Source organism: Oreochromis niloticus, linkage group LG6 (assembly GCF_001858045.2).
Source record: "Oreochromis niloticus isolate F11D_XX linkage group LG6, O_niloticus_UMD_NMBU, whole genome shotgun sequence".
Classification (NCBI taxonomy): Eukaryota; Metazoa; Chordata; class Actinopteri; order Cichliformes; family Cichlidae; genus Oreochromis; species Oreochromis niloticus.
Genome location: NC_031971.2, coordinates 13,862,735 through 13,887,316, shown reverse-complemented (window position 1 = coordinate 13,887,316; position 24,582 = coordinate 13,862,735). Strand labels below are relative to the sequence as shown.

At 42.3% G+C, this 24,582-nt stretch overlaps 1 protein-coding gene across 5 annotated transcripts in view; it reads left to right on the top strand.

Annotated features, from left to right (window-relative positions):
* Positions 1-24,396, top strand: part of trim2a (tripartite motif containing 2a) — a 28,023-nt gene extending 3,627 nt beyond the window's left edge. The window contains exons 1-12 of one of the 5 annotated variants that reach the window (XM_005469783.4): positions 1,170-1,365; positions 10,650-10,828; positions 12,681-12,918; positions 13,684-13,835; positions 13,940-14,120; positions 16,778-17,501; positions 18,481-18,584; positions 18,703-18,870; positions 19,361-19,541; positions 20,454-20,524; positions 21,180-21,320; positions 22,977-24,396. In XM_005469783.4, coding sequence (XP_005469840.1) covers positions 10,695-10,828; positions 12,681-12,918; positions 13,684-13,835; positions 13,940-14,120; positions 16,778-17,501; positions 18,481-18,584; positions 18,703-18,870; positions 19,361-19,541; positions 20,454-20,524; positions 21,180-21,320; positions 22,977-23,129 — 2,247 coding nt within the window. In that variant the 5' untranslated portion in view covers positions 1,170-1,365; positions 10,650-10,694 and the 3' untranslated portion in view covers positions 23,130-24,396. Of the gene's footprint in view, positions 1-1,169; positions 1,366-5,090; positions 5,223-7,685; positions 7,978-10,649; positions 10,829-12,680; positions 12,919-13,683; positions 13,836-13,939; positions 14,121-16,777; positions 17,502-18,480; positions 18,585-18,702; positions 18,871-19,360; positions 19,542-20,453; positions 20,525-21,179; positions 21,321-22,976 lie in introns of those variants that run through there. The other 4 variants (XM_013274087.3, XM_013274086.3, XM_025908071.1 and 1 more) reach the window with 4 other exon arrangements.
* The last annotated feature ends 186 nt before the right edge of the window (positions 24,397-24,582 follow it).

Here is a 24,582-nt window from a genome sequence, read left to right as displayed (position 1 = left end):
AGTGATTTTTTTGTTATGGTGGAACAGCTAATGTTTCTCTGCCAAGGTATAAACGTGAAAGATGTGCAAACAATAAGAGGAAGGCTGCCCTCTTGGCTGCAAGCGTCAGAACAGGATGCTCATTTTATTATCGTGTTTTTGGAAATGTGAAACAAAAACAATTAGTAAGATTATACTAAAACACAGTTGAGCCGTGTATACTAAAAAAGCCTGCATATTAAGATTCATGCTGCTGAATGGAAAGCTGAAAAGGAATTTTAGAGCCTCATATGTACAGCTGTGGTCAGAAGTTTACATCCGTGAGCATGAATTTCATGGTCATTTTGGAGGTTTTAGTTCGCGGAACTATTCTTTTTCCCTGGAGGAATGACCGCACACATAAAGTCTGCTTCATGTTGAACTTATCTTCCAACTTTCCCTCATCTGGAGGCAAACAGATACCAACACACTGCTGATTAATAACTGCATTTCTGCTCTTTGAACCGTAGTGCTCAGCATATGATTGCACTGTCATCACTTAGAGGACTGTTACAGTTATTATGGCTTTCTGGGACCATCTTGTTTCAATTACTATGACTTTGGTTGGCTGTTGCTCTTTAACTTTTGGATCAACGATCTTTGGATGTACCTGCAGTATGTTTTCACTCTGAGTTTATGTAGTTAAACTACTCTCTGCAGACATTTTTGCTTTGATAGTTATTCACTAAAAGTATGATGTCATACCAGCTGCATCGGAGGAGAAGCAGAGCTCTAGTACAACTTGTAGCACCTTCACCTCAAATCAAGATAAAACTCCTTATAAAAAAGGTTGGATGGGTGTCCTGTGCCTTCGCACTAACATCTTAATGTAAAAATTACTAGCTTTTATTACTTTTGTGTCATTTAGGGAGTTTTCTTATACTCTTTTGCACCTGGGACAGCATTTGGACTCTGAAAATCATGAAATCCTTTGGCCACTGCTGGCACATTTGATTGTGTCTGTTTCTGTCAGCCGCCCCGTCCTCTGTCACTCCTTATCTGTCTCTGCTCCATGCTAGTTGAGCTTCTGCCCTCACCGGGGGTTAAAGAGCAGCACAGGCTTTAAGCCCAGCCTTCTCCAGCCTCCCTAGCTCCTCTGATTGGTCTGTTGTTTTCCTCTACACCACTGTATCGTCCTCCCCCTCCGTCTCCGCTCACCCGTTGGCCTCCTGTCAGTCTGTTTGGATTATTGTAGCAGCTCAGGCCTCTCACATGCCTTCTTGTCACTGCCTCCTGGACACAATACAGCATATCATACATGTGGAGAATTAGGTGACGAAGAGCAGCGTTTGTTTCCCACCTCAGTGAAGAGAGAGAACAGAAGAGGAGAGCAGCCATGGAGTTGAAGTAAGTGGGATGTTTTGAATGTGGGTAGGAGGGCTGGAAAGAGCGGGCAACAAGAGGAAGGAAAGATTTATGATTAATTAAAGGCAGAAGCTATAACAGCGCTGTGTTCGAACAATCCAGAGCACAGCACTGAAAAGTTGCTTGGCATCTGTAACAGGAAAGAGATGATTAAAAAGATGCTTCTGTAACTTCAGGCTGTTACACTGGAAATCTGCTGATACAAGAAATACAGGTTCCTGCTGCACGTCTTGTGGTCTCAGGTGTTCACGTGGAGAAATACCTGTTGTTTACTTTGGGCAGACGTGCTGTAATGGCACATCTGTTCGTTTCCTGCTGCTTCCTGTTTACGATGCTCACTGGCTGATGCTCATTTGACTTTAGAAGCTGCAGGTGCGACATGTTTACGTTGTGCTCTGTGCCGAGGAGAAAGTTAAGGCTATTCAAGAAACTCCAAGTTTTTCTCAGAGCTCTCAGATGTGTAACTAACAGCCAAGGAAACAAAGGGCCTACCACATGTTTTTATACTTTACACAATATCAACTTGTATTCTCACAAAAAAATCATATCTTGCAAATTTACAAACGCATTTTACTGAAAGTACAAAGTGTGATCAGCACAAACTCGAGGATTAAACGAGGATTAAAGATCAACCAAACCAAAAACCAGCTTTCTCCTTTGTCTTGTCACTCATTCACTGAGGGAGACCGTTTTGTCTGCACATCGAGTCAAGCGTCACTGCGCTCTGCCTGACAGCTGTGCAGCATGGACAGTTTGTAGCGGCCGTGCCCTTCCACATCTGTAAGCCTTATTTTCAGGTCAGCCGTTAGCACGCACACTCTGAGACACAGAGCATTGTCTTATCTCGTGCCCCCAGAGTGCATGGTTGGCAGATATACAGCCCAGTGACGCAGTGACACGGCGTTTCCTTCTTTATTCAGAGCTCCGTTTTCTTAAAATAATCCAAGTTGGATCAGCCAAAAAACAAACTTAAACCTTATTCTCAAAAGGATTAGTCCACAATTCTCCAAATGACACTTTCCCAATGCTGAAAAATGTCTTTAATCTGCCCAAACAGAAGGTTTAGGAACTTTAACCACTGGTGGTTTAAAATTTTTTTGGTGGTCCTTGAAAATTGAACATTTAATTTTCTGGTGGTGGATGTGGAACTGGATAAGAGGACATTCACCCTGAAGACGCGCGTTTGTCTCTGTAATCTCTCATCATCCTGCCCCCAGTGGATGCTTTAGATTATGGGTGAAAGCATGAGAGAGTTTTCATAATTCGGGGTGGGGCTTATGTCACCCTTTTCAGCATTAAAAGCACGGAAAGCCCCAAATTCCTCTGAAACGGAGCAGGCAGTAAGCCTCCAGGCTTTGCTTGCAAACATGGCTTAAAATACAATAAGTGGAAGAGCGGGAACAAAGTTGAACACATAAACAGTATAAGGTATAATAATCACATGTGGAGTCCAAACTTTATAGGCAGCACAGTCAGCTTAGTCTTTGTTCATGTTGTCTGCTCCTGAATGTGATCATAGTGATTTCAGGCATAATGAAGACAGTTGCCAGGCAGCTAAGTGGGAGGCCATTTGTCACTTTACTATAAGTAGTCATTATGGTCATGCAGGCCATGATAAATGGGATGATGTCATTCTGCAGTCAGTCCAAACTGCCAGGTCTTTTTTTTGTGCTTATTTGACTTTAATGAGACAGGATTTAAATGTCTGTCCTAGTTTGAAATTTGAAGTCATCTCACATGTCCCCAGAATGGATGGATGGCAGCCAGGCAGGCAGACAAACAAGCAAGGACAGCATTTTCTGTACTCGCACATCACTGTCATGCTTGTGCAGTAATTGTGAAGCTTTAGCACGGTGCATTTTTGCTCATAAACTCAGTGTCCTTTACGTTAATGGCAAAATGCCGTCAGTGTACTTGAGAGAAAACAGAGAACATAAAAGCACTTTATACTTGCTGGGAGGCTTTGCTCATAAAAATATGAGGACTTGAAGTGATGGGAACATGTTATTTTCTTATTTCCCTCCACAACTCATTGAATCCGATGGTATTTTTTACATAAAGTATAGCTGCTGAGGTCACATGTGAGCCATCATGGTCACCTGAGTTGACGAGTAACACCATTTCATATCTGTCTGGGAATCACTGCTGCTAGTTGGATGTGAAGAAGCATCCTGGAATCCCAACCAAGTAAATACTAAAAAAGTACCTGGGACCAGATAATACCACCTAATGGAAAATCTTAAAAACTGCGTCGAGCCGTGCAGAGTCGATCTGTAATGAAAAAGGCTATAGATCATTTGCTTCAAATAACTCGAACAAGACCAGTGACCTTTGTTTTGGTACTTTTATATAATAGGGTCTGAGTGGCTGGATGTCTCCACACAAGTAAGCTGTTTTCACACATGAACTTCAGACAGAGTCAGGAAAATCATTGTCCAAAGAAACCTTTTCTCATATGCAGCACACAGCATGTTTCAGTGCTGTTTCAAATCACATCACAACACAGAGACTTTGTACTAGGTAGTGTTGCTGGGTAATGACTAGAAAAGTTCACAGCTGCAGAACATGTGTGGAAAAAGTTACAGAAACATTCATGCTTTTCCACAAAATGAATCCTGATGACCGTTCAATTCAATTCAGTTCAATTTAATTTACATTAAATCACCACAACAGTCATCTCAAGCTGCTTTATATTGAAGGTAAAGATCCTGCAATAATACTGAGAAAACCCCAACAATTAGGCAACCCCCTGTGAGCAAGCACTTTGGTGACAGTGGGAAGGAAAAACTCCCTTTTAACAGGAAGAAACCTCCAGCAGAACCAGGCTCAGGGAGGCCATCTGCTTTGACCGGTTGAGGTGAGGGGACGAAGAAAGGACAAAGACATGCTGTGGAAGAGAGCCAGATATTAATAATAACTAATAATTAAATGTAGAGTGGTGCATAAACACACAGAGAGTGAAGAAGAAACACTCAGTGCATCATGGGAAGCCCTCAGCAGCCCAGACTTATTGTAGCATAACTTATTGTATCAAAAAGGAAGGCTAATCGTAAAACCAGAGAGGATGTCTGTCCCAAATCACATTTAACATTTCCAGAATTCAGTGAAATCCCTGCACAACTCTATAGATTACCATCTACCATAAAAGCTTGGAAAGCGATAGCAGGCCCACCTCTGAACCACATCAGACAGAGCTGGACTCACTTCCTTTTTTCCTGACTTGTACATAATGCAGAGAAATGTGCTTGATATGCTGACTGTGCATGGCTTATCTTGCACCTAACATCGCACTGAGTATTAACCAAGTTTGAATTCATACAACCTCTTTCAAAATGTGTCTTCTTTTTACAAGTGTTGAACTCCAAATTTACTTCAATTTACTGAACTTGGTTAAAGGAGAAGTAAAGTAGCTCTGTGGACTCTTTTTTTTTTTTCCCCAGTCGATTTCATAACCAGCCGACACAACAGTGAACCCACCTGTGACTGGACTCTTGGACCTGACAAACTAATGAGTTTTCCATCATAAAAATGATATTAATAGCTCAGTAATGGACAGGTGAAGTGTGTCAAACTAAAAACACTGTGGTCATACTTACTGAAAATCGAGGAACCATCTTTCTTGTCTTCACGCTTGTTGTTTACAATTTGAAAGCGATCAGCCAGCCTGTGCAGTGTCGTCACTGTGCAGCGTTTTGTGTGTTTAGAAACCGAGAGAAGCGGTGGAAACAGCTCGGGTCGGTGCTCTGGAAAGAACTGTGGGTTAGACGGCGGGGTAACACTGAAAGGAGCTTATAAAGTAAAATGCAGTAAACACAAGTGTGTGTTTCTACTTCGTCATGGTGAGTCAGTGGAAATGGTTCAAAACTACAACTTTATTTTCTTTATTAATCTCTCCTGTAGACGTTTGAAATGTTATTGAATTTGAGTTGCTTTGCTGCTATTTGTTTGTGAGGGATAATGGTGTTGGCATGAACGTTAAAGCAGCTAAAACAGGTTATCTGACATATTTACTCCTGTGTGTTGGCTTCAAGTCAAGCCTGATGTTGCCTTCCTTCAATCTTAGCGATGTAATGCTGCAGTCTTTCAGTTTGCACAGTGTTTATAGGCATCATTGCAGAGATTTACATGTGTTATTGCAAATAGTAAACCATGTGACCTGTTAAACTGCTCACCATAACTGAAAATATCTGCCTTTTTCTGCTGTGTTTACAAACACTATTGATGTAGTCGAGCATTTAAGAGCATCAAAAAAGACATCATCAGTTTGAACATTTAAAAGACAGGTTTGATTTCAGTCTGTGCCTTTAAGGAAGCAAAAGCAAACTATTTAAGGCATGTTCTGCTGGCTGTGATTTGCATTATCCAAATCGAAGGCAGCCTCTATAACCACTCGATGAATAGATTTTAAACACTACTAGGATCGTGGAGAACTCTTTTTATTATTATATGCATGGATTTCTTTAAATGATATGTGTCATAATATTGTAAAATTTTCTATAAAAGAAATTATGCCAAATTCAGCAAAAAAATTTGCCATATAGCATACTGTCCATTCGGCCAAAGACTGATTTAGTAAATGTATCTTTGTAACCAGTAGAAAATAAAGTCTTGAGATTAAAAATCTCTTTTACAACAGTGTCCTGGCCAAGAAGGACAGCAGTACAATCACAAGATGCATAAATTAATAGCACATACAAATCCATACAGCAGCTAAGTACAGTCAAAGAGTAAAAAATTAAACACAGAAAAAACAAACTTTATCAACTTCAGTATCGATAATGAATAAATACTAGTAATGAATCTAATGGCTGAAATAAAGGAATAGGTTTGGGGCCGAGTGCCACTGAGCTGCAAGTCAGAACAGAACCTATAACATCACACGACCTTATCCTTCATAGTGTTGAATCTAAGATGACGCTTTAGAGACTGATTGTTGTCATTCGCGTGCACCCACACAGTATTTCATTCTCTTTCCTGCATTATGTTTTCTTGTTCTGTGTCCCGCTCCTCTGATTGACTGAGCTCACTGAGTTTGGCAGAGGCTGAGGTGAGATCACTGGAACAGCTGTGGAGCTGCCAGGCATGCTTAACTCTGTGAAAAAACTCCATCGACACGACTGTGTTTGACATGGAACTGAAATAAGAAAATTTAATAACTGAAGGGGGCGGGGGGGGGCTGCAAGTATCATGTAGCATCATACTTGCAGCCAGTTCTTTTTCATGTATATTCAACACAGTAGCCCTCAGAACTGTTAGTGCCAAGGAAGCAAAATAACTGCTATCGGTGCAGGTACTCCAGCTTCCTCCCACAGTCCAGAGACAAGAGTGATAGATGAATTAATTTGTGATTCTAAATTTGCTCTGTGTGTTGGTCCTGTGATGGACCAGAGGTAGAGCAGGGCATCCACTGATTGGAAAGCTGGTGGTTTCTCTCTGTCTCGCTCTCTAACCACTGAACAGCTTTCAGAGAGTACAGTGATGGACCCGCTGGAGTCACCCACCTTTAGGCCTTTAAATCTGTCCTCTTAATGACCAAATACTCAAATTGCCTCCAGTTTTCTTGGTGGAAAACCCCCCAGATGATGTCCACAGAGTGGTCGGTGTTTGAGGTTGTCTGAAGGTTAAAGCTTTGTGTCATCATTTAAGTCATCCATTCTTGCGTATGCAGAAAGCAGTGGCCAAAGAGCTGCGACAGAGCTGTAGTGCAGTGAGAAAAAACAGGCAGAAAATGCATTTCACCTCAGTGTTTTATCACCTATCTCTATTTCTGTCTCTTAAACTGGAGAGACAGTGTGTCCCTGGTGTCCAGCTGATGATGGAAAATCTACATAGGTTTATAAGACCTCTGACTCGTGCCACATTTGAAGCACACGTCTCACCGTACTTCCTTTCTCTCTGCAGTGGTTACTCTCTGTCATCTCTCCTCCCTCTCTTCATATACAGTGTCTGACTTTTCCTTGTGCTCATTTTCAGTCTCTGCATGTACAGTGAGTCAGCAGCCTGCATGCACGCACACTCGCACGCACGCAGAAAGATCCCTGTGGCTTCATCTCTATTGGCTGTGACGGAGACCCTTAAGTGCTGTCCCTTTTTTCCCATTTGTTAGGTAACCAGGCGTCAGCCAGCGCTCGCTCACATGCTCCGGATGCTGCGCTCTCTAGCTCGCCGCGTTGCAGTGAAGCAGGATTTACTTCAGACAGAGAGGAAGGAGGGAGATGAATGGATGAGACAGACCGAGCAGGGAATGCAAGTGATGGGAGGAGAGAAAGTAACGCAGGGAGTGAGGGAGGGAGGGGGGGGGCATGATGTAGAAAAGTGAAATACAATCCGGCTGAACTGCCCCTCCTTAACATTGCTCACGTGTGTGCACGCCCATAAACACACGGGGAGGCTGGCTCTCTCTCACACACACACACACACACTCTGGCGTCTCGTGTTTGGCTCTCTGTTGTAACCTGGAGGGGAAGCATCATTTCCTGTCAGGGCCGGTGTGAGTTGAAGGAGGATTCAGAAGATGAAGACTGTCTGTGTTTCATTCATTTGAAGTGCGCTGGAGTGGATGACGCCTGTTGATCGTTCCGTGAATGCAGCACTGTAAGTTTTTATGTCATTAATAATCCGCTTATGATTATAGGAAACTCTCTGGAATAACTGCTGTTGCCCTGGAATCACTTTTGTTGTGCATGAGTCTTTCTATGACGGAAGATGCTTTGATTTGGTATAAATTCCTGCTTTGACGAATCCCCCTTTTTGTCATGTGTGCCCTCTTCTGTGCATGGGATGACGGCTCAATCCAGCAGGAATTATTCCGCTTAGCTGGTGCGGATCTGATTATGTAAGAGTGAAGCGCGTGGGACTGCTGCGACCTTGTGCACCGTCAGCGCGGCACTGCTTCTGTTTTCCTGCTGTGGCTTTCTGCAGGATTTACATATTTATTTATTTTTTTATAAGCAGTGCCATATTTGATGCTTTGAGCATCTGCTTAATCTGCTCTGTGGAGCTGGAGAGTTATTAAGAGAGATCTGAGCTCTTGTGTTCGTGCACGTCTGTGCTGGAATACTGTCAGATGCTTTTATTTTCTTTGTGTCTTTTCATTTAGGTTCTAAACATTACTGTAGATCATCCTCTTAGTGATAGAATGGGCTGTCAGATCAGCTTGGTGATGAGTCCCAGTTGATAACTTGCTGTTTTTATTTCAGTTGCAGTAACACTGAGCTTGCTTCCATTCACCTAGCACACTGAGAAGTTTGCCTGAGAGCTTCTTTATAGCATTACAGGCTCCCACGTCTGCTTCCAGAGAGGAATATGAGAGAAGATGTGTATCTAAGGGAGAGAGTATAAGTGGAAATGGGATGAGGAGAAAGAGCGTGCACTGTAGAAAGGAGTGCAGTCCCTGGGGGTTTCCTCCCAGCAGCAGAGGTGGCCTGTTTCTGTGGCCAACTTGAATGTGACGAGACAATAAAAGCACTGACACACTTTCCGTGTCTAAGTTAGCTGCCGGATAATGTAACAGGAATATCGCAGGGACGAAACGATGCCAGGAGAAGATGTTTGGGATAAAGCAGAGGGCCGAGTTGGAAATAGTTTTGCTCGGCTGTCTTGGTAGTTTGACTAATGCGTGCTGAACGCAGAGTGCCTCGCTTTCACTTCACATCATCAAATATTTAGTGCTTAAAGTGCCTTTTCATGACAAACACATCTCCGGCTCAGGTGCTGCCCTTCTACTGCAGCGGTTACCAACATAAGGGTTGAGACCCACCACAGGGGTCACAGGATAAATATGTGTTATATTATAGAGAGCATTTATTTTCTAACACCGTGCACTGATTAGAGCTTGGATAACAAACTTATTTTACACTGTGGGCCACTTACTACCCACATTAGTCTTGAGTGGGACAGACCAGTGAAGCTCCACTTTCTGTCAGTGTAAAGATGTTTAACTGAAATATATTAGTATTACAAAAAGGAGTGCAATTTTCACAGTGCATAACAGAGAAATACTGCTCTATTAAATGAAAGAAATCTGTCTTCGTGACTCTTTGGGCTTAAAATGTAAGAAATAAATGTGCAAACTGTAAAATTTCTTGTAGCTCACTTCCCAGGCTGACCTATAATTTAAAAAAAGAGGAACTTTTTTCACAGAAAATGTCTTTTAAAAAAAGTACTATATAAAACAGATTAATGTATTAAAATTATCCCAGAAATTTCTATAGTAGTGAAGAAAGTGGCAGGCTCTGTCACTGAATTGTTTCTTCTGTCACTTTGGTGTATTATGAATGGAAATGAGGGAAGACTTTATCAAAAGGAAAAGCTGTAAAACTCCCAAAAATACATTAAAAAGTCCAAAATCTATGCCTTCCTTCACATTTTCCAAAGCTGTCCAGTGGACCAGATTGGAAACTTTGCCAGGTTGTTTTTGGTTCCTGGGCCTTATGTTTGACACCCCTGAATCAGAGTATTTTTAACGATATCAGCACTCCGGTAATCTTCAAATATCGAGCACTAATCTGATGTAAGCGAAGTCTTTTCCCATATAAAATCTGCATATAACTCAGTGAGAGTAATTAGGATGTGTGCCGCACGCGATCGTGATTTTGTGGAGGCACATTAAAAATCTTCATAATGACATTTTAGAAATCTATGTTATGGAGCAGACATACTGCATCTGACATGTATAAATGTCAGCGTCTGTGCCAGTACCAGCGTGGCAGAACGGGATTTGGCTTTAAGCTATTTAAGTCAAGCAACATCAAAAGGAAACGCCACACGCTCTGTTTTGCCTTGATATTTATCCAGCTCATGGTTTGGTGAAATTGCAAACATTGCAAAGCCAAAAAAATATAAATATATATATATTTTACACATCTAGCTGTTGCCATAAATCCGGCAGCTCATCACACAAGGTCAGTGTTATTGTCGGTCTGCTTATTTTAAATATGGTTAAAAATATTTAAAGTGTGGTAAAGTCAATTGTGCATTTAAAAAGAAAAAAAAAACAAAAAAACCCCATGGCTTTATCTTCATGTCCTGTTGATTGAGTGGCTGTTTGCAGTTGCCTGGTCACAGGCGCTGATTCATGTCTCTTTGTGTATTTTTGCATTTCCTCTGTGGAAGGAAGAAAGTACTTTGTCTTTGCCTTCGGCCTCAAACTCTGATCTCTGAGTCCCGCTCGCCACCACGAGATCTTCATTGTGCGTTTGATCCTACGTGATGCCGCTGTGTTTACGTCCTCACCGGTTTTGTTCTCCCTCCGTTTCGCTCCGCAGGGTGCAGGGTAAGAGGAAGAGGGACTTCTATGCCAGAGCTTTAGGATGGCCAGTGAAGGCTCCACTATCCCCAGTCCTGTCGTCCGCCAAATTGACAAGCAGTTCTTGATCTGCAGCATATGTCTGGACCGCTACGAGAACCCCAAAGTCCTGCCCTGCCTGCACACCTTCTGTGAGCGGTGAGTGGAGTTTCCAAAGTGCTGTAAATGTTGTACTGTTTTATGATTTCAGACGCATGATGCAGCCTATAACGGTGCAGTAATAATAATAATAACAACAGATTTTTAAATGAATATCTCATTGCTGTAAACTTGTGCGTTATTTTAGGAGACACAGGTCTGCATTGCTGCTGTTGACTCTGGTGTGTTGGTGTCATCCTCGCTGTTAAGCAGCCTTTGTTTCTGACACAAAAGACGAACTGTTCACGGTGTGTGCCTGCCTCTTTGCTCTGGTTGTTTCTGGAGCATCAGTGTGCAGCTACACTGAACAATATACAGTAGTTTCTAACTCTTTCTGTACGGTATAGCTACTGTGTTTCACACATAGACGCTGGGATGAACATTCAAATATTCAGCTCTACCATTTACCTTTGTTTCACTATATTAAAGCTGATATGAGCTGTCATGTACTATATTTATATGTGATTGGATGATCATCTTTGGGTCACTGTTTGTTACGTTCTCAGCAAACCGACAAAGAGTCTGTTGGAGGCTAGACAAGCTTTGACAAAACACTTTTTCTTATTTACCTCAAGCTTATTTATTTCATGTAAAAATAAGACTGCTGCACAATGGACAACATATATGTCATTAACAATATCAGTGAATGTAGTTCAATAAAGGAGAATTAAGATGAGCTGAATGAAAAGCACAGCAGCTAAATGCATAAACAATATAGTTTCACATATATGTTTTTTAAAAGTGCTGTTGTTTATTTTCTTGTTGGACTGAATTTATTAAGTACTGATGTGGAGAGGGATGTGAGCGAACACATTTAGTATAACACAATGATGATTACCTTCACCAAGGAGGTCATGTTTTTGGTAAGGTTTGCCTGCATGTGTGTCTTTCTGACTGCAAACACAGTTTCAAACTAATTTGTTAAAAAAAAATTGTAGTTGTGGCTTTTTTCTCTTTTTTTGGTAGACTAGTTTTGTGTGCGTGGCAGGATTTTAAAGTATTCTCTGCCATGTTTTTTTTCTTGTGCTTTATTTATTAATGTATTTTTCATATAACTTTGGATAAAGTTACATACTCATTGTGGTAGTGAGCAGGAAGCAGGCTTTTTATGGTGGCAGTGCAGTGAGTAGCACTTAACCTCTCTGTGTAGTTTCTAGTTGTGCCTGTTTACTAGTGCAGGTGTTACTGCATTAAAAATATAAATATATATACTGACTTTAAGTAATTTGACTAGTATAATATAAAACACTACATTTAATGGAATCTCAGTATATACATATTTTATGCCAATCACATTTTTTTTAGTGATTAATTAATTTTTGAGTTTGTGATTGGTTCACAGTGCATCCTGCCTCCTGGCCAGTGACTACCAGGAAATCCCTGAGATGAATAAATAGTTAAGAATCAGATGACTTAATGGTTTTTCTTCTTTTTTTTTTTTAATCTCCTCTAACACTGTGGGTAACATGGCAGTGCCACATTAGGGGTGCTTCTTATAACTCTGCTGCAACTTAATCAACACCTTCTCTGATATGGCGTCAGTGTCATAAAGCGCACATTAAAAGCTTCACAATGACAGGATTTATGGCACGGTCATTGCATTCGAATACACTACATTGCACAGATGTCACTGATAAGTGCTGCTGCAAATCACTGTCAAAGTATAATCGCTCCAACCACTAGATGGTCTCAAAGACAGGATTTTGACCTGCTGTTCTTCTTTTACTTGAAGGACAAATAAGCTGTTAATGGACTGCTAGATGAAAGCTTTAAGAGGTTTTTTTATGTCAGGCGATAAAGCACCACATCTTAAAACTACAACCTTTTTAATACACCTGTCGTCCTCCTGCAGGTGCCTGCAGAATTATATCCCGGCCCACAGCCTCACACTGTCGTGCCCCGTGTGCCGCCAGACCTCAATCCTGCCGGAGAAGGGTGTGGCGGCGTTGCAGAATAACTTCTTCATCACCAACCTGATGGACGTGCTGCAGCGGGCGCCGGGCAGCTGCAGCCAAGAGGCCGCCGCTCTCAACAACATCACCACTGTGGCTACAGGCCAGCTACTCTCCTGCCCCAACCATGGAGGCAGCGTAAGAGCTCCTCACACTGACACCTGACAGCAAAGTTCATCTTAAACTCGTGCATATTTATACATTGCCACCAGGAGGTGTAGAAAGCTCCTAAGCACCAGATTCTGTTTGCAGAAGCCAGACGAGGGGCAGCCAATCAGAAGGAAGTTGGCTTTTAGGAGGCCTTAATGAGAGTGGAGCTAGGACAGTTTTGTGAGAGATCAATCAAATGCATATTGTGTTTTGTTTTGTTAGTACATTGAGATTTTAAGAGTAGTTTACAGCCACGCTAGCAGCTTTAACATTTAGTTAGGGATATAGACGTTCAGAGTGGAGCTGAAGGTGAAGTCAGGAGATCACCGAGTCATTATGTTTCATAATCTGAGCAGCTGTCATGCCTGTACACAGTCATTTCATAGCAGTCTGTTTCACATCTTTCTGGGTATTTCATCGTGGAGCAGAATATCAAACCAGCTGACGGTGCCGTGATTCAAGAGGTCGAGATAATTTTAAAGCAAAGAACATTATTTATTGATGGGCAAGAGTTTGTGCAGTAGACTGATAAAGTGACACAGCAGAGCAGTGTCCCCAACAAAAGCAGGAAATAGGACAGGACTCCTGAGTCTGGAGATGCAGAGTTGGCAGATGTGAGTTGGAGACATTAAAGGAGTGTGTAAACATGCAGGATCAGAAAGATGGTTCATATCCTTAGTGTTGATGTGGATAAATGAGTCTATGACTAGAGCCTATTTTAAATTCAAATCCCCGCTTTTTCCTGATTTGTAGGTGATGGAGTTTTACTGTCCTCCGTGTGAGACAGCCATGTGTCAGGAGTGCACGAGCGGCGAACACGGAGAGCACCCGACCGTGCCTCTTAAAGACGTAGTGGAACAGCACAAGGCCTCATTGCACCACCAGCTAGATGCTGTCAAGAAGAGGTAGGCAGCAGCAATATTATTGTGTAACTACTGTCATATTGCACTGCAGTGATGATTTTCCAGCTCTGTCACACGACCTTGACATTTTACTCGACTGCCTCCAGGTTACCAGAGATCGACTCAGCCCTGCAGACGCTGTCAGAGATTCTTCAGCAGCTGACCAATCAGAAGAGCGCCATCGAGGACGACATCCACGCGACCTTCGATGAGCTGCAGAAGACCCTCAATGTCCGCAAGAGCGTTCTACTCATGGAGCTGGAGGTCAACTATGGCCTCAAGCAGAAGGTGAGTGCAGAGTGAAGCACAGCTGGGACTTTGGCCAAAATGTAACAACCAAATGGGACAAATGTAAAGCACTTAAATGAGCCTGATCTGGAGATTTTGGAGCACAGGCTAAAGTAATCTTTTCACCCGTCACGGGTTTTTCAACAGGTCAGGGCTATCCAAAAAATATAGATAGTATCAATACCAACACTGGTATTCTTACTGGCCCAATACTGACACGAGAGGATTGATGCGTCTGTTTGTTTCTCTGCTGTAAACTCAGTAGATTGTTCTCGTTTATCAGGCAGCAGACATGTCGGCGCAAACACCGCTCCTCTCATGCAGGCACATTTTGCTTCACCGTGTTTGTTGTTGCCCTGCGGTCATGTGACTTAGTTGGCAAATGAAGGGAGACATAGGCCACTGTCACTGCCATTCAGTGAGCCAAAGAATAACCATGCAGATCATGTAGTGGTGAAAGTAATGTGCCAGTCACGACTGATGCCACACCAAACTGTTCATCATAGTTGTTACTTCAGCAGTCGGATTACCTCCAGACTATATACAAACATTCAAAAATATATATTCAGCCCACATAATTGTGTTAATTATGTTAAAATAGATAATTCTATTGGAAAGGGGGAAAAAATATACCTTAAAGATGAATTGTATTTTTAAAAAATGGCTGAATGTGATGAGCTTTTTGTGTTGAATGTAGAGTTTATTTAGTTTATGCAGCACATTTAAACAACAGAAGGTGACCCAAAGTGCTTTAGAAACCACAACCACAACAACAACAATAATAATAATAATGATGATGATGATGATGAGTCATGCTTTAAGTCATCACACAGCTTCCCCCGGCATAAACTGTCTAAATGACTTAAAAGTATCGATATCAGTATTGGTATCGGCCAGACTGGTCCTGTATTTGGTATCGATCCGATAGAAAGTAAAATTAATTTGCAGTATGGCACAGACTGGCCCTCCACAGGAAGGAGGTGCCGAAGCGGGGGCTGGTGCGCCGTATTGACCCATGAGCCAATCAGCCGGTTGGGTTAAAAGCCTGCTGACTCCCTCAGGGAACTGCATCACATGGGCACAGCTAATGATTTACAACTGAGTGGCTGATGATCGGTCACAACACTCCAGCCCACGGGGAATCTGTGCTGCTGCTCCTGCTACATGAAGCCGGTGCGTGCGCTCTTGATTTGGGCGTGCCGCGTAGGGGGAGGGACTACAGTCCGGGCCGCAAACACTTTGTCACTTCACTGTGAATTTCTCGTCCTACAATGTTACAAAGAGTCTCAGTTTTACTGCGCGGATGACCTGTGTGGGTGAAACACTGGACGCTATGGCGTCTCTGGGAATAGACGAGGAGTGTGATGACGGCCGCACGCCGGTGAGTTTGTCTCGGTGCTTTAACGAGTGTAGCCTGCGGTAATGTCGCACTTTTTTAGCGCCAGATTCATTTAACGTGTGTGCCAAATCCCCCATACAGCGCTCACAGGTGTGCTCGGTTTCACGGGGGATTTACAGAAGTTGCGTTGATTTCTAAACACATGCGCAGTCTGTTCGCTTCAGTATGCTGCTTTTTTGTTTTTTGGTTTCGTTTTGCGGCGTTAAACATCGGCGTAATAAAGTGCGTGTCAAAGATGTTAGTAAATCACTTTTTGTTTTTCGCCTTGAGAACTCCAAGAATACATCAGCAGCAGGGTCAGCCGCAAAAACCCGAGTTCAGCTTGTCACAGCGCTCTTAGTAAACACCGACAGTAGCAACTAGTTAGTAAAGCTGGTTATTAGCGGTTAAATGTGGCTTAGGTTAGCGCGTTATTGCTCAGCAGGGTTCGTCTGTAGAATGAGATAATAGGATGACTTAAAGATTGAATTAATTCTGGATATTTGATCAGTTCCTTATCCTTAGTTACCAGGTAACCCGTCCAGTTTAAATACCTGCATTTAGACACACTCACACTTTAGTTTTTTTTTTCTCTGTTTTGCATGAATTCGCATGAAATCACATTATCTGCAGTTCAGTTGCAGTGAAAAGGTCATTTCTGTATGAAGGTGTTTTATATCTGGTTATCAGATACCTACAGTTTTCTGCACCTTTGCTTCTACCACCTGTACAAGTAAGGGGTGGTAAGCTTTTTGAGTCCTAATTACTTTTTTTGTGGTGGGTTTGAAAAAAGCTGAAGGAAACCAGAAAAGCTGTGGCAGCTTCCACATGGGAGGCGTATCTTTGAATATCCAGCATTACAAGGCAAAGCAGCCCTTACTGTGTCTCATATTTAATTATCAGAGTGCCTGAAAGAAGATTGCAATTAAAAAACAGCAGTGTGGTCATGGTAAAGTGACTAATTTACAAATTAAAATGAGGTAATGTAAGAAATCACATTTTTATTGAATTATACTCTGAGATTTACTAGCAGCTTAATAAACTAACATCCCTGTAATTTTTAATTAATACCATATATTTGCTCCCAAACTGAGGATTGCCAAGTACTAATAACCTGATCGGATATTAAAAATGGACACAAAGGCAAAGCTAATATTCTTTTTGTTAGTATAATGTAATCAACAGAATAACTGCAAGAAAAATAATAATTTTGAAAGCTTCATAACGTTTTATCTAAGCTCAGTGTCTCTCTGCTGCCCCCTGATGCATCCATGTGTAGGTGCTCCAAGCCCAGCTGGACACCCTGCTGCAGGGCCAAGAGGGCATCACCAGTAGCTGCAACTTCACGGAACAGGCCTTGAGCCAGGGCACCGAGGCCGAGGTGCTGCTGGTGAAGAAGCAGATGGGCGAGCGTCTCGTTGAGCTGGCCAGCCAGGAGCTTCCGCTGCAGCCCGGAGAGAACAACCAGCTGGACTTCCTCGTGGAAACGGAAGGACTAAAAAAGTCCATCCACAACCTGGGCACTATTGTGACCACCAACGCCGTGGCCTCCGAGACTGTGGCGACAGGCGAGGGGCTGCGGCATTGTGTGGTAGGCGTGCCCACCTCCATCACCATCACTACTAAGGACAAAGATGGAGAGCTGTGCAAGATGGGCAACGCAGTCATCGCCGCTGAAATGTTTTCGCCTGACGGCAGCAAGTGTGACGGAGACGTGCTCGACAACAAGAACGGCACTTATGAGTACCTGTTCACAGCTCCTAAAGAGGGCACGTGTACTTTATCTCTGCGCTTATATGACCAACACATCAAAGGGAGCCCCTTTAAGATAAAAGCCACCAAATCCATTGACGTGTCACCGACTTCAGACGGCGTTAAGAAGAGGCTCAAGTCTCCGGGCAGCGGGCACGTCAAGCAGAAGGCCATCAAGAGGCCGGCCAGTATGTACAGCACAGGGAGGAGGAAAGAGAATCCCATTGAGGACGACCTTATCTTCAGAATCGGTAAGACCGGCTCACAGCCGGAGGGCTGAACATCAAACCTTAGCACTTTCTTTAAACCGCAAAGGGGGATGTAAAGTGTAGTCTGCACTGTGAGGACCTGTCAGTGGAAAAAATAAAGTTTATTCAAAATGCATAAACAGCACAGGCTGCTGGCTATAAATTGCTAATGCTACCCAGACATGTTCGAAGTGTTAAGGCGAATGTGTGACCCACCTGCCACTAAGATACAAACTTCAATACAGGCGAGGTAAATTTAGGTCAGAGTAATCAGCAATATCCCCAACTAAGCCCTGCCATTACCCATTATGCTGGGTTTCTTTTATTATTGTGGCCCACCTGCAGTATCTTTACGGCCTATCGGGGGCCTTGACCCACAATTTGGGAATCTGTGCACTAGGGAAAATTCAGTTAAATAGCTGATTAACAAATCAGTATTTACGAGCAATTTAAAAAGTGACAAAAGCTCAATAATTATGATTAATTCGGCTTCTTGAACATGAGGATTTTCAGTCTTGTGTTCATATGATTTTAACCCTGACATGTCGCATGCTTGAGTTTTTGTGAGGTTTTGAGACGTCTACATCATCTGTGTGATTGTTTTTGTCATTTTCCCCCCAAAAACCCAGATGTAGCAAGAAATAATAACTAATACTTTTATTAAATTAATATTTTATAAAAAAAAATGGTTGAAGGTTCAATAAACACCTGTCCATTTGCAATTGTTACTTTTTCTACCCAAAAACAGACAAAAAAAAACAGTATAAGTAAGATAATACCAGTAAATATGGTTTGGAGACGTCTGTTTCACGGTTATATGAAGTTTAAATGCATACACAATAGAGAGCTTATTACTGCTGGAGTGAAAATTGAGCATCAGGTTACCTTTACTATGTAACCAGTAGATTTTATTAAACATGTAGAAAACGTACGTGTCATGATCATCATCATGGTGAACGTGGTCATATTTCATGTCTCACAGGCACAAAGGGAAGAAACAAAGGGGAGTTCACAAACCTGCAGGGAGTGGCTGCCTCCTCTCAGGGGAAGGTGCTGATAGCAGACAGCAACAACCAGTGTGTGCAGGTGAGAACGAATTCCCTGAAGCATCGGCGCCTTTTCTCTGAGAATATATGAAAACTAAAAATAATAATCTAATATTTAACGCAGTATTTTATTTCATTTTTTTTTTAACCAAATCCAGATTTTCTCCAATGACGGCCAGTTCAGAAGTCGTTTCGGCATCCGGGGCAGGACTCCGGGTCAGCTGCAGCGGCCGACAGGTGTGGCCGTGCACCCCAACGGCGACATCATCATCGCAGACTACGACAACAAATGGGTCAGCATCTTTTCGAGCGAGGGCAAGTTTAAGGTGAGTTTGTCATTTATCTCTTCTCTGCAGTCAGTGGGACTGGGTCGTTCAGTGGATTTTTCCTCAGAACGGCAATAGTCGGCATGTTCCCGGGTGGGCTCCGGCCATAAATGTCAGTGCCACTGCAGCTGTGCAGAAGGTCACGCTGATTTTTGACCTCGAGTCAGCTGGTTACACTTTCTCACACCTCATTTGCAAATTTCTCACGCGTTAAGAGATGCACTCATGCGGGTTTTGACTTCCCCTTTTCAGCCTGCTTATCTTCTGTTAAATGAGTGCAGATTTTCAGGTTAAAAACACTGGTTTCCTGAGTGGGATCACCCTAATAGGACTTTGGGTGTGCTCTCAGGTTATGTGCAAACACATATATAAGACAGCTTTGGGGGTTTTATGTGTTAATGTAAACAGTAATACTGACCATTACTTGTATTTTTGTGATTGTAAGTACTCATTTCCTCACGTGTGGCTTCATGAAAATAAATCTCTCCAGAACAAGATCGGCACGGGGAAGCTGATGGGTCCTAAAGGCGTGTCGGTGGACAGAAACGGCCACATCATCGTGGTCGACAACAAGTCCTGCTGCGTCTTCATCTTCCAGGTCAACGGCAAGCTGGTCACCAAGTTTGGTAACCGTGGCAACGGTGACAGGCAGTTTGCAGGTACACTCAATGGTAATACAGTGCACTGCTCCAATATAACACAATTCAGTCTTTCTCCAACCTGCATGCTGATTGAAGAGGAGCTGCACTGACCTCATGAGGGTCATTAATATGGAAAAAGCAACTTTAGTCCATCGCATTCGTCCATTATTATAAACCAAAGTGTCTCGTTAATCATGCTATGAGTTGTTTGTATGTTTGTCTTTTGTCATACATTTAATCTGAGTGACAGATACAGGAGTTTTAAGACTGACACTGATACCGATATTTTGTCTAATATGTCGTCTGATAGCTTTTCTTTTCTGACACGTGAAACATAAACAGATTTCCCTAACATTTATTACATGTAGTTATTTGAGTTGTTACTATGATTATTTGGCAGTTCAGTTTAAAATAATTTTGTTTTATTGTTTTAAAAATCGTGGATCACTTGTTGACACTCACTCTCCTCTAATCAGCTGGTTGCTTGTAGCTAACAGGGGAGTTGCAGAGTGCCCTCTGGTGGATAAACTATGCAACATCAACACTCAAAGCATGATTAAAGGGTGCTTCTGTCTTCTTTACTTTTTAAAGTTGGATTTACGGCTATTATAAATGTTGATAGCAATATATCAGAAAATGGCCCAGTGCCCCACTGATATATCAATATTTTCCAATCCAGTCCAACTTTATTGACCAATATTTTGGTCATGCTCTAACATTAAAGCATTAAATATGTTTTGTTTTTTTGTCTGTTGCTGAATTTGTTTTTTGAAGCTGCATGTCCTCCACAAATATGTACTTGTGACATGTGCAATGACAATAAAGTTGAATTCTATTCTATCCATCATGTAGGAGTTTTCTGAACTCAGCTGTTTTTGTCGCAGTGAAGCAAAACCGTACAAATGATATCTGAAATCTTCTTCAAATTTCTCTCTAATCCAGGGCCTCACTTTGCTGCTGTCAACAACAACAACGAGATCATTGTGACAGATTTCCACAACCACTCAGTCAAGGCAAGTGAACTTCCAGAGCAGTCTGTGTGTTACAGGAATACAGTTTTTAGCAGCCGCCACCAATACGTAATTTACAACGCGTTTCTGTACTTGCATCATTTATATTAAAAGGCTATTGTTACATTCATCAGTCGAAGGTGGGAAATTTGTCATGTGGACGAGGATTTTATGACATTCCAACAAGTTCGGAGTCCATTTATAGTCAGTGTAGTATTGACCAATCATGTCCGAGCAGACAGTCTGTGCAAAGAGGAAACCATCAGCTAAGAATACGGTCTCAAATCCATCAGCATCTGCTTCTTATTTATTTATCTAAATGTATCTCACTGCATTTATCAGACTGTAAACCAGGCCTGATGCACACAGCACTGAGTCCTGGTCTGGATATCAGTGTTCTGTTATGTGGATATCTGCTGGTTGCACCGGAAGCCTCAGACTAGCTGGCTTTAGCCCCGAGAGGCAGAAGTCATCAGATGTTCACTGGTAGCTTCTCAGAACAGCTCTGCAGGGAGGATGAAGTGACGTAATACATGTGTATTTCACTAACTACACTTACATAGAACAGTACATTTTTTTTTTTTTTTCCATTTATTTTAATTTTTTTAAAGAAGTGTTCTCTCTCTGCTGTTGCTTCTCTTTGAAAACCACACTGCAGGTTTTCAACACAGAAGGAGAATTCTTGCTGAAATTTGGCTCCAATGGTGAAGGCAATGGCCAGTTCAACGCCCCCACAGGAGTGGCGGTGGACGTCAATGGAAACATCATAGTAGCCGACTGGGGCAACAGCAGGATCCAGGTACGCAGAATGAATCATTTCTACTCCTTGAAGACTCGGTTAATACAAACTTCTGTTTCTTTTTTTTTATCAAGTGGCATCCAACATTACAATATTGCCTCATAATGGCTAATGAAATGTTACCAAAACACCATTAATAGTATATTTATACACTGATCAGGTATAACATTATGAGCACTGACAGGTGAAGTGAATAACACTGATTATCGCTTCATCATGGCAACTGTTAGTGGGATATATTAGGGAGGAAGTGTTCTCAAAGTTAATCTGTTAGAAGGAAAATGGGCTAGAGTAAGGATTTAAGTGAGTTTGATAAGGAGATAAATTTTGATGACTAGACGACTGGGTTTCCAAAACCGCAGCTCTTGTGGGGTGTTCCCCATCTGCAGTGGTCGGTATCCATCAAGTGGTCCAAGGAGGGAACAGTGGTGAACCAGCGGCAGGCTCATAGGCGGCCAAGGCTCACTGATGCAAGGCTGGCCTGTGAGGTCCGATCCAACAAGCAAACTACTGAAGTGCTGAAAAAGTTCACCCTGGTTCTGACAGAACGGTGTTAGAAAACACTGTGCATCAGTTTATTGTGTATGGGGCTGCATAACTGCAGATCAGTCAGGGTGCCCATGCTGACCCCCAACACCAACGCTGGGCATGTGAGCATCAGAGCTGGACCCTGAAGCAATGGTCTGGTCTGATGAATCAGGTGTTCTTTTACATCATGTGGATGGCCGGGTTCGTATCACTTACCTGAGGAGAAGGGAAACGTCTTCAAGCAACTTAAAGAAGTCCAGACACTTTTCGTTCCAAGCTCCTTAGATCACTTAGCTGAGGAACAACTGGACCAGAATGCACTGTGGGAAGAATTCAAGCTGGGGGAGGCAGTGTGATGCTCTGGACAATGTTCTGCTGGGAAACCTTGTGTCCTGACATCCACATGGATGTTACTTTAACACGTACAACCTACCTAAGCATTGTTGCAGACCACGTAAACCTTTTCATGGAAACTGCATTCACGGTCTCTTTCAGCGAAGTAAAAATGGTTTAGGGATGGTTTGACGTGCACATCGAAGAGTTTAAAGGTGTTCACTTGACCTCCAAATTCCCCAGATCTCAATCGAGCATCTGTGGGATGTGCAAAGAAGTCCAATATATCGATGCCTCACCTCACGACTTACAGGATCTGTTGCTCATATCTTGGTGCCAGGATCCACAGCACACCTTCAGCGGTGTAATGGAGTCTACGGTTCGGGAGGTCAGACTTGTTTTGGCAGTACAAGGGGGACTGACACAATATTAGGCATAATGTTAGGCCTGATCACTGCACGCTGGTGTCTAAAATACATGTGTTTGAACCTCTTGAGACCCTGTGTCCTCATATGGAGATCTTCCATTTGGCTTTTCTGCACCTTGTATTTCACAGATCTCTTGCATCACATCTATCCCATACAAAAGCTTGGGTCTCAGAAGGGTTAAACCAATAGAAGGCAACAATTGTCACTTCGTAAAAACTATTTTGGTCACTATGCATCATCCATATTCATGAAATCATTCATTATTTTTTTTTTTAAACTTTATAGCTATGTGTGTTGTACTTTCCACAAAAAGCCGAATGAACGAAACACTGATTTCCAGCAGTGATGATATTTCTCTCTCTCTTAGGTGTTTGATGGCAGCGGTTCATTCCTCTCTTACATCAACACGTCAGCGGACCCCCTCTACGGCCCGCAGGGACTGGCGCTCACTTCAGACGGACACGTCGTGGTCGCTGATTCTGGCAACCACTGCTTCAAAGTCTACCGCTACCTGCAGTAGCCACTCGACACAAAGCCTGTACAGTGTACATATGTACAAACACGCAGTAGTGCGGAGCAACTGGAAGTTTTTGCACTCCCCCCTCACCTGTTCACCCTTGAATCTTGCTGTCATTGTGCCATCTGTTTGACCTTTCTCCCTCCCCAAACTAACACAAGAGACTATATTAGTGGTGCGAGGGAAGCGATATGACCTCTGACCTACACGAATGGCTGCTGCTGATTGGTGCTCACTTGAGACCTCGTTCACCTTCCATCTTAATGTGGAGTATTTGAAAAGGCTTTAACGCGGTCCACATGGTAGAACTTTGAAACTGGGAAAAAAATAAATACATACTTTTGCACTTGTTTTTCAAATCACTGGCTGTATTAAGTGAAGTCATAATTAAAGTAAAAGGTACCTTAGTCACCTGAGAAATAATGAAATTCCATCTGTAGCAGCAGTGACTGCAGCTTCCTGCTAAATGCTCTCAAGGGTTTTTACATTTTGCCTCTTTACTATAAAAGTGTTCCACCCACTGTAGGTATAGCAGGGTATTTAAGAGCATGATTAAGACGTCTTTGTGCATGCAGTTCTTACTCAAACACCTTAAACTGTGCGTATGAAACAGTTTCCAGCTGACCACTTTCAAACAGAGACGCTGTTTCACTTCTATTTGAATGTGAAAGCTCCTCATTGAGCTGTGTCATCACTTTTAATATTAAAAAAAACAACCCAGTATGCTGACAAGTGTGACTGTATGAATTAAGGGTACCAAACATAAGCCACCTGATATGCATCTGCTGTGTATGATGCCTCTTAACATTTCTGCTGTGATCGTGTGCAGACCCCTCGAGTTGCAGAATTTGAATGAAAAGCTAATTGCTTGGAATGAACTCGGCAGGATGCATCCTATTAAGTTTCTGATTGAAAGATTTCTTCATCACGCTGAAAGTAGAGGTGCAGAACTGCGATCACCTTCACTCCTCCATGTGCTCTTATAACTTAGGTTAAATCTATAGAGTGAGTAACAGATTGTGTTTTAACAACACAATTTGTCTACCTTCACAATCAGCAATAGAAAGTTTGGCAGTCAAGGTGTACGTTAAGTGATAATGCACTGTGTTCCTATTAGAAAGCCTTGTTTGTCTTCAAGCACACAACTGTCATTATTTGTTATCCAGAATCGGGTCATCGATTTTCTACACGATCTTGTAAATTGTTTGTTTTCCAATGTCCTGTTTATATTTGTAATGCCAAATGGAATTAAAGTGCCCATAGAAATGAATGATAGTGCTTTTGTGTGTAATACATGTGCTGCAATAAGCTGAATTTAGATAGATATGTTAAATAAAGAATAACACTAGTAATTTCAAAAATGTTTGCACATCACTTTAATCTTATGGTCCCAAACAGTTTTTAGTCTTTGGCTGCAGATAAAGCCTTTAGGTCTACTCAGCAAACGCCCCTTTTA